Source organism: Camelina sativa, chromosome 5 (assembly GCF_030686135.1).
Source record: "Camelina sativa cultivar CO46 ecotype springtype chromosome 5, ASM3068613v1".
NCBI classification, from domain to species: domain Eukaryota; kingdom Viridiplantae; phylum Streptophyta; class Magnoliopsida; order Brassicales; family Brassicaceae; genus Camelina; species Camelina sativa.
Genome location: NC_141884.1, coordinates 23,280,573 through 23,295,388, shown reverse-complemented (window position 1 = coordinate 23,295,388; position 14,816 = coordinate 23,280,573). Strand labels below are relative to the sequence as shown.

Sequence of the window (14,816 nt, the reverse complement as noted above, 5' to 3'; positions counted from 1 at the left end):
TCGTTGATAACAGAAGAAGGAACGTGGGATTTTCAACCGCTCCATGAGCTATTTCCTCCATGTGATGTCACCCTGATTCGCTCTTACCCTCCAGCTCTAGCGCTTCAAGATCGTTATATCTGGGCCCATACGCGGGATGGAAGGTATTCTGTTAAGAGTGGGAATTGGTTACTCACCAAGGAAGCTAACGACCTTAGGTCGGTACCTGAACCTGAAGCAGTGGTGAATAGGCTTAAGGAGAGGATATGGAAAGTTCAAACTGAACCGAAGATTCAGATGTTCATTTGGAGAATGCTATCAGGTGCTTTGGCGGTTGCTGATTGTATGAACTCTCATGGTTTACAGGTTAATCCTATTTGTAAGGTCTGCAATACAGCAAATGAAACGATAGCTCACGTCCTTTTTGGATGCTCTCTTGCTTCTCATGTGTGGGAAGCCACAGCTATCCCTCTTCCATCGCAAGGTTTCTCAAACTCTGTCACTCTAAATGTAGAATATCTCGTTGATGTCATGACAAGGAACACTGTGTTGGAAAAATGGCGAGTAGCTATCCCATGGCTCCTTTGGGAAATCTGGAAAGCAAGGAATATTTTTGTTTTTGAAAACAGAGTCCAAGACCATCATGTTTTGATCGCTGCAGTCTTGGAGACATCTGCGGAATGGATAAAACAGCAGGCCCTTATACTTATGGAATCACGACCTGCAGTGCCTCAGGGAGGTAGTCGGATACAAAGATGGCGCAAACCACTTCCAGGTGTACTTAAATGTAACATTCACGCATCATGGGTGTCAGACTCTTGGTTTAGTGGAGGAGCTTGGATTCTACGGAACCATATTGGAGATGTGCTGTATCATGCGAGAGAAGCTTTTGTTCCCTGCAACAACAGGATCTCGGCGGAACTCAGTTGCGTCTTGTGGTGTCTCCAAAGCCTAAGGATCCTACAGGTTATGTCATGTGAAGTTTGGTTGGATTGTAATGCCGCGTTTGCTGCGTTGACATCGCCTTTATTTTGGCCAAAATATCGCTCTGCGGTTGACAGAATCACTGAAACAATACAGGTGATGGGGGAGGTTTCTTTTCACCTCTCTTCACCGAAAGCCAATTGTTTGGCTAGGGATATTGCTTCTAGTGTGTCACGCGAGGGACGGTTGCCTTCTTATCTTGCACTTGGGGGTCCATCTTGGTTACATGGTAAGATTGCTCAAGATCGGAGAGGTTGAAGGATAGTTTGATACAGCTTACTCCTCTACACCTTATTTTCAATTGTTGCTCTCTGTTTACATCTTTGTACTCTCTCTCTTTTTGCTATGAATGAATAAGTGTTAAAAAAAAAAAAATCTATATAAAATCTAGAAAACCTATTCGAATTTTTGGTCACAAATAAATTAACTCGTAATGGAAGGCAGTTAGCTTTACATATACTTTTTATAAACATAAAGATTACATTTCATCATACTTAAATTTGCATGGTTACAACTTCGCACACTTAGAAAATATATACAAACAAAATATAAGAATAAATCTTTCAGTTCCCAGCATCCAATTATATAACATGGTTTATTTATTTATCGATGTTTATTTGTGATGTTCGTTAACGGTCCATGCCTGACGCTACAAACGGCGGCGTTGATAATCCTTTATTAATGTTCCCTTGCCACCCTTTGTGTAATTGCAATGGTAACACACAAAAAAAAACTTTAAAAAAGTTATACCTAAATGGACCATCATTACTAAAAGGGAAAAGAGAGAAGAGAGATCTTGTTTACCTAGAGAGGGATCAAGACCTCGATGCTTGATTTCGCGGTGTTCTTGAGAAAGAGCACAAGCACAACAGAAGAAGTGAATGGGGCCATCAGCACAAGGCTCCTCGGGCAAAGAGTATTGGTGCCTGAGTTTGGCTCTGTATAGTGAAGCATAGTACCATCCACACCCAATGTGAGACATTGCCACCACCATTAATCCAGCTAGTCCTTGACCTTTTAATTTTAATCCATATATCCATAAATTATTCAACCTTGTCGCACTAATTGAATATACAATAATATTCCACGTGTACATTAAAAAGGTAATTGAAAATTTATTAAACTAATTTTCACCTTTTTCTTTTATTTTAGTCAACTGTGATTATATAATAGAAATCAGAAACGTACTTGTTTCTCCTTTGTCAAGGATCTCAGCGATCCTCCCAAATGCAACGCAAGGACAAAACCATGTGAAGCAGCCTTCATATACCAATTTACAAACAAAACCAGCAAAATAGTTATAACTAAACCGAATGTTTTCTTTAAACTTCTGTAAGAAAGAGTTATAAAGATAAATGAGATTATTACATGTAGAGATATCTTCAGAGAAACAATCGTATAAACCAGTAGTCCATTGCGCTTCAGTTACTATCTTCTCAATTTTTCCTTCTTGTTCGGACATTTTTGTTTGTTTGTTTGTTGAAGAGAGCACTTACACAAATTGGTGTGTTTAGATAATATGTTATACTCCAACTATATATAGAGACAGAATTTAAATTGTTTTATTTGTTCGGTCTTAAATTTTGAATATTGACCCCAAATTTTATACTTATATTTTCTTACTGGTCACAAGAAAACAATTAAACAATGCAACGTCATGGTCAGTACTTGTTCAAAAGGAGAAGACTGTTCTTTCCAGGTAATTTCAAATATCTTATCTTTTACAAAAAAATAAAATAATTATCGTTCTTCTCACTTCCGATTTAGATATATATATAGCTATGTATATTTCCACCCGAAAAAAAAAAGCTATGTATAATTTTATCTTCAGTAAATTCCTTATAAATCTTCTTTTACCAAAAATTTCAAATATTTATTTGGGAATTGTGTCTAATATTATACTAGTAGTGAATTCTAATAAGTTCATGGTTCGTTTATTTCTATGCGTTTTTTCTTTTTCTTTTATCTGTTCTTAGACGAGAATATAATTAGTGAGTAATGACCAAGCACCCGCAACAAACATGGTAGGTTAAAAATGTCTTTAGATTTATAGCATTTTATAAGAGGTTCAGGGTTAAACCCTTGGGTAAAACCATAGTACATATTAAGAGGTTTAGCGCTCAAACTACGCTAGGGTAAAAACCATATATCTTACATGTTCTTGTTCCAGTTTATAGTGGTGTAATCGTTTAAACCTGAACCTCTTAGCCAACAAGAAATAATTTGAAAAATGTTGTTTAATGCAATTCTACTATATTAATTGGGAAGTACAAATATGAAACTAACCTTAAATGTATAAAAAATTACATTCAATTGACATTAGAAATTTTTAATTAAGCTTAATTAATTAATTTAAATAAATATAATTAACTAAAAATAAAAAATAAAACTCACAGATCAAATATTAAAAAATCTAAAAATATAATAAAAAAATTATCTCTTAATAAATTATGGACAAAATTAGTAAATATTTTTTTTAAAAAAAATATAAACCAATCAGTTTTAAAAACTCAGATTTTATATCCAAGTATACAATATAATTATATTTAATAACTAAATTTGAAGATTTCAAATTATGATTCTCCTATCATCTTTATTTTATTTTATTTACAAATTGTTTGGAATTTTCATATAATACTTATCATTAATAAAATGCAGAATTTTTTCTGCATATGTTGTGATTTGAATTTTTAAAAACGAAGATATATATATCACTCAATCTATGAAAAATGTGTGTTTTAATTTCCACATTGGCGGGTTGGTAAAACTAAATTTATATAGATGATAAATTATAATTTTTAGTTTCTCACAATTATAATAATAAAATTACTATTTTATATTTCACAAAATAATGCTGCAAATACAACAAACAAACAATAGAAAACTGAAATAATACGTCAAAAAATAAAATACTATAATATTCTAAAATAATAAGTATTCAAATAAACTAATAGATTTATAGAATAATTAATAATAAATATTATTTCAAACAAAATAATATTTTTTTTAAAATATAACAACAACTTTTATTATTATATTATAAATTTTTTTTAAAATGTTGACCCGTGCTTTAAGCACGGGATATCTCTTAGTATTGAATGATAAGGAAAGACTGGGGTTTCTACTCACAATTCACGCCGAAAATCTTATGTAAATTATTTTATCATATATCTATTTTTTAATTTATTCCAAAAAAAAAAAAAATCTTCAGTAAGATAGGTAATTCGTTGACCAACAAAAAACTAATAATATAGGTCATCTGATTGAGACCATTGAAAAGTCAAATTGTTTGTAAATATATGGAATTTTCCATCCATGAAACTGGACACAATGTGCGACCAAGTTTTCAAGGTTTTGCATTATATTATGAGGCAGTTATCTATGAAATAACTTAAATTCAATATTTAAAGTTCTCATTTTCCAGAGTATTTATTTATTTGGATCGATATCATTGCCTCCATATGAATTTTGTTATTTCAGGTTAAGCTACGTTTAGATTAGGTAAATATTTGATGACAAAAAACAAAAACAAAAAAGATTATGCTTGTGTTCATCTTAGGCCCATAAGTACTACCAACGCATCCGATCACGGCGGAAGCTGTGGCTGTTCAAAGTTCAAACTCCAACAAACATAAGAGTTACCGTTTGCACAATTATCAATCCTTAAAATTCAAAACAATTGATGATGTTGACTTAAGCTTGAAGAAATCTTGAAGCTCAAGCATAACTAATCCAACCGAGTTATAGAAAAGGAAAATAAAAGGAACTTTAGGAGATATCTAAATTTGTATATTTTCCTATTTGGATTAGGAAGTTTTGTTTAGAGTTTTTCTATATAAAGGTTATGCAAGGGTGTTGCAAAACCTAAGAGAGTTTGAGAGATTGTAAGAGCTTGAGAGGCTTTAGTTTTGAGGTATTTTCTAAAGCTAATGAAGAGAGTTATTCTTTATAAATCTTTGAGTTCTTAATCTTTTATTCACAAGAATTGAGTCGAGATTTCACTGGAAATTACAGAGGCAGAGGACGCGGAAACCGTTTCTATCCAAGAGGAAGAGGACGTGGACGATACAATGGTGGAAGAGATCAGTCAAGAAATGTTGATTTGTCAAGAATTACTTGTTTCCGTTGTGACAAGACTGGTCATTATGCATCAGATTGTCCCGATCGACTACTCAAACTGCAGGAAGCTCTTGAAACAAATAATAATGATACACAAGATGCAGATGAACTCATGATGCATGAAGTTGTATATTTGAATGAGGATAAGTGCATACCAAGCAAGTATGAAACGAGCACTGGGGATGAGGATGTTTGGTATCTTGACAACGGAGCCTCTAATCATATGACAGGCGATCGGAGATATTTTGACAGAATTGATGACTCTGTTACAGGAAAAGTACGATTTGGCGATGACTCTCGCATCGACATAAAAGGGAAAGGATCGATCTCCTTTATAGACTTGAATGGTGAATCAAGAGTGATGACAGATGTTTATTTTATTCAAGATCTCAAGAGTAATATCATCAGCTTAGGCCAAGCAACAGAGTCTGGATGTGATATACGAATGAGAGGGGAGCACTTGATAATGCGTGATTACAAAGGAAATCTTCTTGTTAAAGCAGTAAGGTCGAGAAATCGCTTATACAAAGTACACATGGGAATCAATAACACCGCGTGCTTACATCTGACGTCTATAAGCGAGTCAAGCAGGTGGCACGCTAGACTGGGACACATAAATCTTGACACAATCAAGTCTATGTTTCAAAAGGAGCTTGTTCAAGGAGTACCTCAGGTTGTGTTTGAAAAGGAAATATGTAGCTCATGCCTACTAGGGAAGCAAACCAGGCAAGTGTTTCCTCAAGGTGCTGCATATCGAGCGACGAAGATATTTGAACTTGTACACAGAGACCTTTGTGGTCCTATAACACCAAGAACACCAGCTGGAAACAAGTATATCTTTGTTCTTATTGATGACTGCTCAAGATATATGTGGACTGTTCTGCTAAGAGAGAAAAGTGACGCGTTTGTGAAGTTCAAGAATTTCAAGATGTTAGTAGAACAAGAATCTGAAGTTAGCATTAAGACGTTCATAATGGATAGAGGAAGTGAGTTTGTATCACATGAGTTCAACTTGTTCTGTGAAGAATTTGGTATACAACGACATCTCACTGCCCCTTACACTCCACAACAAAATGGTGTAGTTGAGAGACGCAATAGGACTTTGTTGGAGATGACAAGGAGTATCATGAAGCATATGCATCTGCCAAATTACTTATGGGGTGAAGCAGTAAAACATTCTACCTACATTCTCAATAGAGTGACTACAAGAGCTCTTAAAGATAGAACTCCGTATGAGATTTTTTGAAGCAAAAGGCCTAATATTGATCATCTCCGGATTTTTGGTTGCATCTGCTATGCCAAGGTAGAAAAACCTCATTTAAAGAAGTTAGATGACAGGTCTCGGATACTGCTTCAGCTTGGAACTGAACCAGGGTAAAAAGCATATCGACTTCTTGAGCCACAATCGCGAAAAATAGTGGTTAGCAGAGATGTTGTGTTTTTAGAATCTAAAGGGTAGAAATGGAAGTATAACAACTCGCAACAGGAGAGTAATGGAAGCTTTAAAAATGCGTTTGGAATTTCTGGAAATCATGGAATACAAGAAGAAGGTGAAGCATTGTTGTTTTACTTAAATAATGAGCCCAGAAACTTCGAAGAAGCAATGGAGTTGAAGGAATGGAGAAGTGCGTGCAAAGAAGAGATCAACTCTATCAAGAAAAACAGAACTTGGGATCTAGTTGATCTACCAATCGGAGCAAAGCCAATCGGCTTGAAGTGGGTTTTTAAGCTTAAAGGCAATGCGGATGGAAGTATTAACAAATACAAGGCTAGGCTAGTTGCTAAAGGCTATGTGCAGCGTTATGGGATAGAATTTGAGGAAGTCTTCGCCCCTGTGGCATGGTTAGAGACAATACGACTTCTCATAAATCTTGCAGCCTCGAACGGATGGGAGATTCATCATCTTGATGTCAAGACGGCTTTCCTCCACGGAGAGCTAAAGGAAATCGTCTATGTCACACAACCAGAAGGCTTTGAAGAAGACGGCAGAGAAGATAAAGTTTATAAGCTTAACAAAGCTCTTTACGGATTGAGACAAGCTCCACGGACATGGAATAACAAGCTCAATAAAATTTTGGTAGACTTACAGTTCGAAAAATGCTCGAAGGAACCATCAGTTTACAGAAGAAAGGAACATGAACAACTTTTAGTTGTAGCTGTCTATGTCGACGATCTGTTCGTAACGGGAACAAGCTTATGCATCATTGATGAATTCAAGAAAGAAATGTCTTCTAGGTTTGAAATGAGTGATCTCGGGAAATTGACTTACTATTTGGGAATTGAGGTGCTGCATTACGATGGAGGAATCATATTAAGTTAGAGACATTATGCTTTGAAGATTCTTGAAGAGGCCGGAATGAAAGGCTGCAATCCGGTTCAAACGCCAATGGAAGCTGGACTACAATTGGCTAAAGCTGAGAATGAAACAGAGATAGATGCTACAATGTTTAGAAAGAATGTGGGATGCTTTCGATACTTACTCCACACAAGGCCGGACCTATCATATGCTGTTGGAGTTTTGAGTCGATACATGCAGAGTCCAAGACATTCTCACGGGTGGCTATGAAACAGTGTCTAAGATATCTACAGGGAACAACAAATCTTGGTTTGGTGTTTAAGCGATCAGTATTGAAAGTACCAAGACTAATAGGGTATAGTGATAGCAGCTATAACACTGATCTAGATGATGGGAGAAGCACAGCAGGACATGTTTTTTATCTTAACGAAAGTCCAATTACGTGGTGTTCACAAAAGCAAGATACGGTGGCTATGTCTTCATGTGAAGCAGAATTTATGGCTGGAGCAGAGGCTGCAAAACAAGTCTTGTGGCTTAAAGATCTGCTTGGTGAAATCACTGGTCTTCCTTGCCAGAAGGTAACTCTACGTATCGACAATCAGTCTGCTATTGCACTCACAAGAAATCCAGTTTTCCATGGACGAAACAAACACATACACACTCGCTATCATTTCATTAGAGAGTATGTCGAAAAGGAATATATATTGGTGGAGCATGTTCCAGGAGAGGAACAAAGGGCGGACATCCTAACAAAGGCACTAGGAAGAATCAAACACAAGGAGATGAGAGTTCTCATTAGAATTCAAGATTTGGAGAAAACTGACTTCAAGCTTAAGGGGGAGAGATGATTGATCGAAGCCAACAATTTGAAAACTCAATTGAAGGAGCTCCACGAGATTAATTTTCCACAATATCCTGATATTTTTCATTATTTTTCAAATTTTTTTGTTTTAAGTTTATCCTAGAAAACAATAATAAAGAAGTTGATGCGTTAGCAAAGCTCTCTTTACAGCCAATCTAGTTGAAATGAAAAAACTATTTTGCCAAAAAGAAAAATTATACTATGATTCATTAACACATTACCCATACATATTTAAGTGTTTTTTTTTCTTCTTTCTTAAACCTTACCTATATACAATGGTTCCAAGTTTGCAAGTTCACTACAGCAAGTAGCAACATGCGCTTCATTCAAAGTCTTTTGTTTCTTAATGACTACGATTGGTTTATGATATACTATAAATTACATATTTGTTGTTTTCTACTTCAACAATTATTCTTTACACACAAGTGCGATTGTGTGAAGTTTAAATGTAAAGACAAAAGTTTGGATTCCGGAAGAAGAAACGAATATGCCTTTTAGATTCTCTTCACACATCTATGTTTTATATTCTTTAATTAACTTTTAAATAAAAGTTTTGTAACACAATTTATAGATGAATGGATGCTATGCTAGCACGTCCGGTTTAGCACCTTCATCAACAGTTCGATATATATACTTTTGCGGGTTGTGACAGAACAATCCAGTTATAAATCCGTAGTTTCTAAATATGATAACAGCTGTAGTCCCTTTGTTTGGTGACAGCGAATTTTACGATATGCATAGAAAAATATAAAATATTTTTTTTTTGGGTTAAAAAACAATATCTATGTATCTAAATATATGATATATACCAATTCCTTTTATTTTATGTATGTACAGATAACAAAAAACAGTAGCGACCTTTATACTGATGAATGATGATCATCGATCATGTTCATGTTAAAATAACAGTTAATTAATTATCAATTGAAAACGTTTATTAAAAAAGTAAATCGTTTCGCGTAACGACATTGAAAAATGCAATTTTGTTATCTTTAGTTACGAAAATTATAACATTTCTCTATTTATTAAGAAAATTTTGTTGATTACTTATTTGTCTCTAGAAAATAATCTCTCACAATAGTGTAGTTAACAACTTGTATATGATGTGTTTTTCTAATGTAATAAAATGAACAAAAAAACAAAAAACAAAGACTAACTATATAGTCTTTTCTGGAAGATCATACATTTTTGTATTATTACCGCTACATGTTTCCTCTAAAGCACGCTTACCACTTTACGTACGTCACCAATCGACCCACTGTTTTAACCAGTTGACCCATTATGTGCTGTCTTTGTCTTATATATAAATAGAGTCATACGAAATTAATACAGAGACACATGCATGTCTCATTCACTGAACTCGAACTATATAAATAAGTCATGCCAATCATCAGCAGCTCTGAAACCTTTACGAGCTTCTTCAATGACTGGCTTCTCCGTCACAGGCAACTCATCCAACAACTTGCACACTTTGATGATGAAACCATCAGTGTAACTCCGGAAGAAGAAGAATCTCTTGTCACCCAGTTTCTCTCTCACTGTCTCCAATACTACCAAGAGAAATCAGCTGCAGTGTCCGTCGCAGGAGATGACATATACGATTTCTTCTCCCCACCATGGCTCAGCTCATGCGAGAAACTCATCCTTTGGATCGGGGGGTTCAAGCCAGGTATGGTTTTTAAACTCATAACCACTTCTGTTAACGACCTTACAAGTCACCAGAAAGACCAACTTGAGAGCATACGGTTAGAGACTAAACGGAGGGAGAGAGCTTTGATGGGAAGGTTTGCACATCTACAACAGAGTGTGGGGGATCCACTTCTGATGGTTCCATTTAAGCGCATCGGAGCGTTGAGACTTGGCGAAAGAGAGCAGTCAGAAATGGAGGAGGCGATGGAGGTTTTGAAGAGGGAGATGAAGGAGGCAATGAAAAACGCTGATCAGCTCCGGTGTGTTACGGTTAGGAAAGTGGTAGAGGTTCTGAATCCAGGGCAGGCGATCAAGCTGCTTAGAGCCGCCGGAGAGTTTTATCTAAAGTTGAGAGATTTAGGTGTTCAGATAGAAACAGTGCTTTGATAGGAATAATGTTGAAGATCGACATATAATTGAATAGAGAAAGAGATATGTTTTCTTTTTCTTAAAAGTATTTGGACATATATAAGTTTTGGACTGTATAAGTGAACAACATTTGGTCTGTATAGATTTGGATTTTGGAGATTACGTTTTTAGTTTTTTTTTTTTTTTTGTATGTCTAGTGAGGGTTGCTTCTTTGCAAACGATGATCAATTTTTTTATCAATGAAGTAAGTAAGAGAGTGATTTATAATTTTAATCAACTGATCTTATATCCCTTGCATATCATCTTCTTACCCAAACTGTTTTTCTTATTTATGTTCGATTGTGATAAGCTTTATGTAAACTATACAGTTTCCCTAGTTGAGTATATAGATAAAGTACAAAAAGGAAGATGAAAAAAAATAAGAATGTCCACAACTTATCCTAACATTGTACCATTCTACACTTCTACTCATGCTCCTGTCACATGTAGGTTAAATTAAGATAATTTAAATTACCGTTCTATAGTAGGCATTAATTTCCATACATGATACATTGAGTAGTTGGGCCTTGGTGAAGGTGGCTAGGCTTATCCTATTACTTAGGTGTGCATGTAGGCTTCTTTTGTTCAGCATGCATATGGGTCTTCTTTTATTTTCTTTTGGGATTTGGAGAACAAGCAATCCATTTATATTATCCATCGGCTAAATATTAGAAATTCCTATATACTTTTGTGCAGAAAACTTATTTAATATGAAATGGGGTTCTTTAAAGGTTATTTATTCGTACTTTTTGTTTTCTTTTACATCTTGTGAAGGCCCAGTAGGCAGTAATGATCAAATTTTATCTCCTTCCAGTGATGTCGATGCTTCTCCTATGATCTTCACATTTCATCATTGAATTTAATCGCTTCGTGTGAAGACTAAGGTAACTAATATCATGTATCATGTTTGTTGTCTATTGGCAGTGTGGCTCAAGGGGATCTTCCTCCCATGAAATTGCCTCTTTTTTCTTATTATATTTTATGTGGCTAGTCATAACCTAGTAGTACCTAGAAGTCTTATACTATTGCTCATTTAGTAAGGTGGTTGATGCAAAGGTTTAACATGATAGGGTATGTGTAAAGGAATGTTGAGAAAATGTGTCACAACTAGCTCTCATGCATGCATGGGAGGAAATGTGAGCCATTTGCTGCAGTTTGGGCCTAGGCCTCTAATTCTAAGGCTATGATAATACCTTGTACATGTAAGTTTTTCACGTCATTCAACTTTATAAATTACATATCTCTCGTCTATTTAAGTTCCTTTATAGGGCTGGGGCAAGAAAACAGAAACCAATATTTCGTGAATTTGACTTTAAACCAAGTTTTTTTGATATTAAGAACTGTCGGGATTTTTTTCGATTATTATATACCAAATAAACTAAAGCGACTAACCGAGTCGAAAAAAATGAAATTGATTAAAAGTTACGTAACGATAAATATATTTAAGTATACAAATATATAGAATATCAATTAAACTTAACTACTTTTTTCTTCGTTTAGTATGTTTATGAAAATTCAAAATCCACCGATATTTTCCAACATAAAATAATGGGCGTTCAGTTTTTCGGGTTGGTTTTGGTTCAGTCTTTTTAGTTTTTACGATTTTTTTGATTTTATAAAATTGAAACCATATAAAAATCATATGTATATCGGTTTGGTTACGGTTTGGTTTTTACAGTTTTACAGTTTATTGGTTTTTTAAAAAGAGTGAAACCATATAAAAACCATATGTTTCTCGGTCCAGTTTGGTTACGATTTTATTACGTTATTCTATATTTTACACCAAAAAAGTTAAGTTTGTTGCATAAAATAAACAAAAATAGAATTAATATATCAGTCAATAAGTTATACATAATTTAAAATAATAAAATCTGAATCTAATTTCGAAAACTCAAAGCTTCCAAGTAAAATTTAAAGAAAATAATTCAAATAACTATAAATCCAATAAAAAATTGTAAGGAAATATTAAATACAATATAAAGTGCTCAGATATAATAATTACATATAATATTCCAAATATTCATCAAAACCAAAAAACCATTCGGTTTTACAGTTTTTAATCAAACCAGACTTAAACCATTTGGTTAATAAATATGACAATCAAATGGATTTTTAGATTAAACCATATACAAACCAAACCATTTATTTCAGTTTGGTTCGGTTTGATTTTTTAGATTACAGTTTTTTTGCTCACCCCTATAAAAATATAATTCAATTATATCCTATAAATTTTTAAAAAATCTGGAAAACCGAAATTATGCTATAGTAATCACAAATATGATATTATTACCGCAAAAAAGGTCATCTTATTTATTGAGAGATAGAGAAACTAGAAATCGACCGAAATCAACGGTCGAGACGAGTTAAAGATTATGTAAATAATGAGAAATCATGAAGATTTCTAATATGGTATTAGGATTATTTTAAAATGGTCTTCATACACATCTTGATCATGATTTAGATCTTCATGATTTCTCATAATTTCTATAATCTTCAATTTGTTATTTCGACTTCGATTTCCGTCTATCTCTAGTTTCTCCGTATATCTCCCAATATCACTATCTACTCATGCACTTGATTGAAAACTGATTCTGGCACCATGGGAGCACAACAAGTACAAATGATATCGAAATCTCTTCCATTATTTATCATTAATTTTTTTACTTTTAGGAATTCACAATATTTATGTTACGGATGTTACTTCGTTGTCACGTAGTGCATTACTTAGTGCACGGTTGCTTCATCATGACTATATGTAGAAAAAAATATTGGTGGGTTTGACAAAACACCTGTTGAAGATGCAACTCAATTTATGCCTGTCGGATATAATCAATACGTAAAGATGGTTCTTTTTCATGGTGCAGATTTTGGTTAAGAGATTGGGAAACCATCCATAATGGCTCGTAGGAATCAGATTCGTTTGTGCAGTTTTGGTGATGGACACCTCCGATGAGACCATTCCTTCCGGTTTAATGTTAATTTATAATTAGAATTAATTGAGGCAACATTCTTATGCATGTGGGTTATGACTTATGAGAACTAATTCGTTTTTGCTTTTCAGAGTTTGTCACTCATATCTTTTTAGTCTGGCAGTATCGGAACATCTCACTAATGAGTTCATATTATATCGGTGCAATGCATCTTCCACTTTAATTTGAAACTTTGATGTTTAGTTTTGTAGCTATGTGACACAAGTTGCGTCAAGTCAATATTATATTATTTAGAAATTACTATAGTATGTTTGACAAAAAAAAAAACTATAGTATAGACTGTTGATTGTATAAATAGCATAAATTAAATAATGCAAAAATAAACAACTGTTTATAGTATAAGTCTATACTGTGAAGTAAGAATTTAAGCATATATTTAATTAGGAAAATTATCTTTTTTTGTTGTTGTTGTTAAAGAACAGGTTCTCCGTATAATCATGATTTGAAAATAGTATTGATTAAAGTTAAACATGCGGTTAATATATACTAACAATATTAGGGTTCTTCCAAAATATTGAACTGACAGCATTATTTTGCGTTGGATGTAGGCAAATGGACATCACATCAATACATTTAAAGAAAGGTTCGCATATTTATAGTGGCTTTTTATTAATTTTCCAAAAATGTACATAGTATAGCACCAAAAACTTCATAAAAGAAAGGACGTCGCATAGAAACAAAAACTTAAAGTACGCAAACATGCATTAAGAAGAATAGTTTTCCATACTAAGTACTAACATTCGATTTTCCCAATCAGCAGTAAAATAAAGAAAATTATTCGTTTGTTATGAATAAGAATATGACGCTAGATGGAATATGAAATTTTCAAAGAATTGAAGTTTCAGGTCCGTATATGTCCTATAGAAATTAGGAAACGAAGGGTACGTATTCTCTCTAGGGTATACTTATTCATAATAGCTCACTGAAATTCATATTTAGGAAAAACAAAAATTCTTAAATCATCAATTTACTTAGGATCAAAAGAGTATTTTACATTTTAAAATTTATAACTAAAGTGTACTTTTGTTGACAAAAAAAAAAAAAAAAAAAAAAAAAAAAAAACTAAAGTGTACTTTTTGTTTGTGTTCATGAATATAAAGTCATTTGTGTTTTTGTAAATTACATATATTGCTTGAATACTCTTAGAATGGTAAACATAACTAAAGATAAATAAATGAACATTAATTCAGGACGAAATGTTATGGAAACATGAATTTCAAATATAGAACATATATCTCATTTGTGTTGTATTTAAATTTGGGTAAAACGCTAATTTTAAGAAGAATTGCGTATAGACAACATAAATATAACCAAAAAACAAAAAGGTTTTGTATATATATTTTTTGATAAGAAAAGAGGTTTTGTATTTGTCAACAAAACAAGGGATAGTGTTCCAATTTTGAAACAGCCAGGCAAATAATGGTATTATTCGGCCATAACATATCACATAAAGTGGCAGCAAACACATATAGTGGATTCTGCGAATTTG

General features: G+C 33.6%; 2 protein-coding genes across 2 annotated transcripts; one reads left to right on the top strand and one right to left on the bottom strand.

Annotated features, from left to right (window-relative positions):
* Positions 1–1,407: 1,407 nt before the first annotated feature.
* LOC104787266 (protein PLANT CADMIUM RESISTANCE 9-like) lies at positions 1,408–2,475 on the bottom strand. The gene is made up of 4 exons (XM_010512806.2): positions 2,332–2,475; positions 2,152–2,223; positions 1,768–1,977; positions 1,408–1,660 (listed from the first exon to the last, which is right to left on the bottom strand). The coding sequence occupies exons 1-4, from the start codon at positions 2,423–2,425 to the stop codon at positions 1,593–1,595; spliced, it is 444 nt and encodes a 147-aa protein (XP_010511108.1). The 5' UTR covers positions 2,426–2,475; the 3' UTR covers positions 1,408–1,592.
* Positions 2,476–9,579: 7,104 nt separating this feature from the next.
* On the top strand, positions 9,580–10,571 carry LOC104787267 (protein ZW2-like). The gene has a single exon (XM_010512807.3). The coding sequence runs from the start codon at positions 9,621–9,623 to the stop codon at positions 10,314–10,316; it is 696 nt and encodes a 231-aa protein (XP_010511109.1). The 5' UTR covers positions 9,580–9,620; the 3' UTR covers positions 10,317–10,571.
* Positions 10,572–14,816: the final 4,245 nt, after the last annotated feature.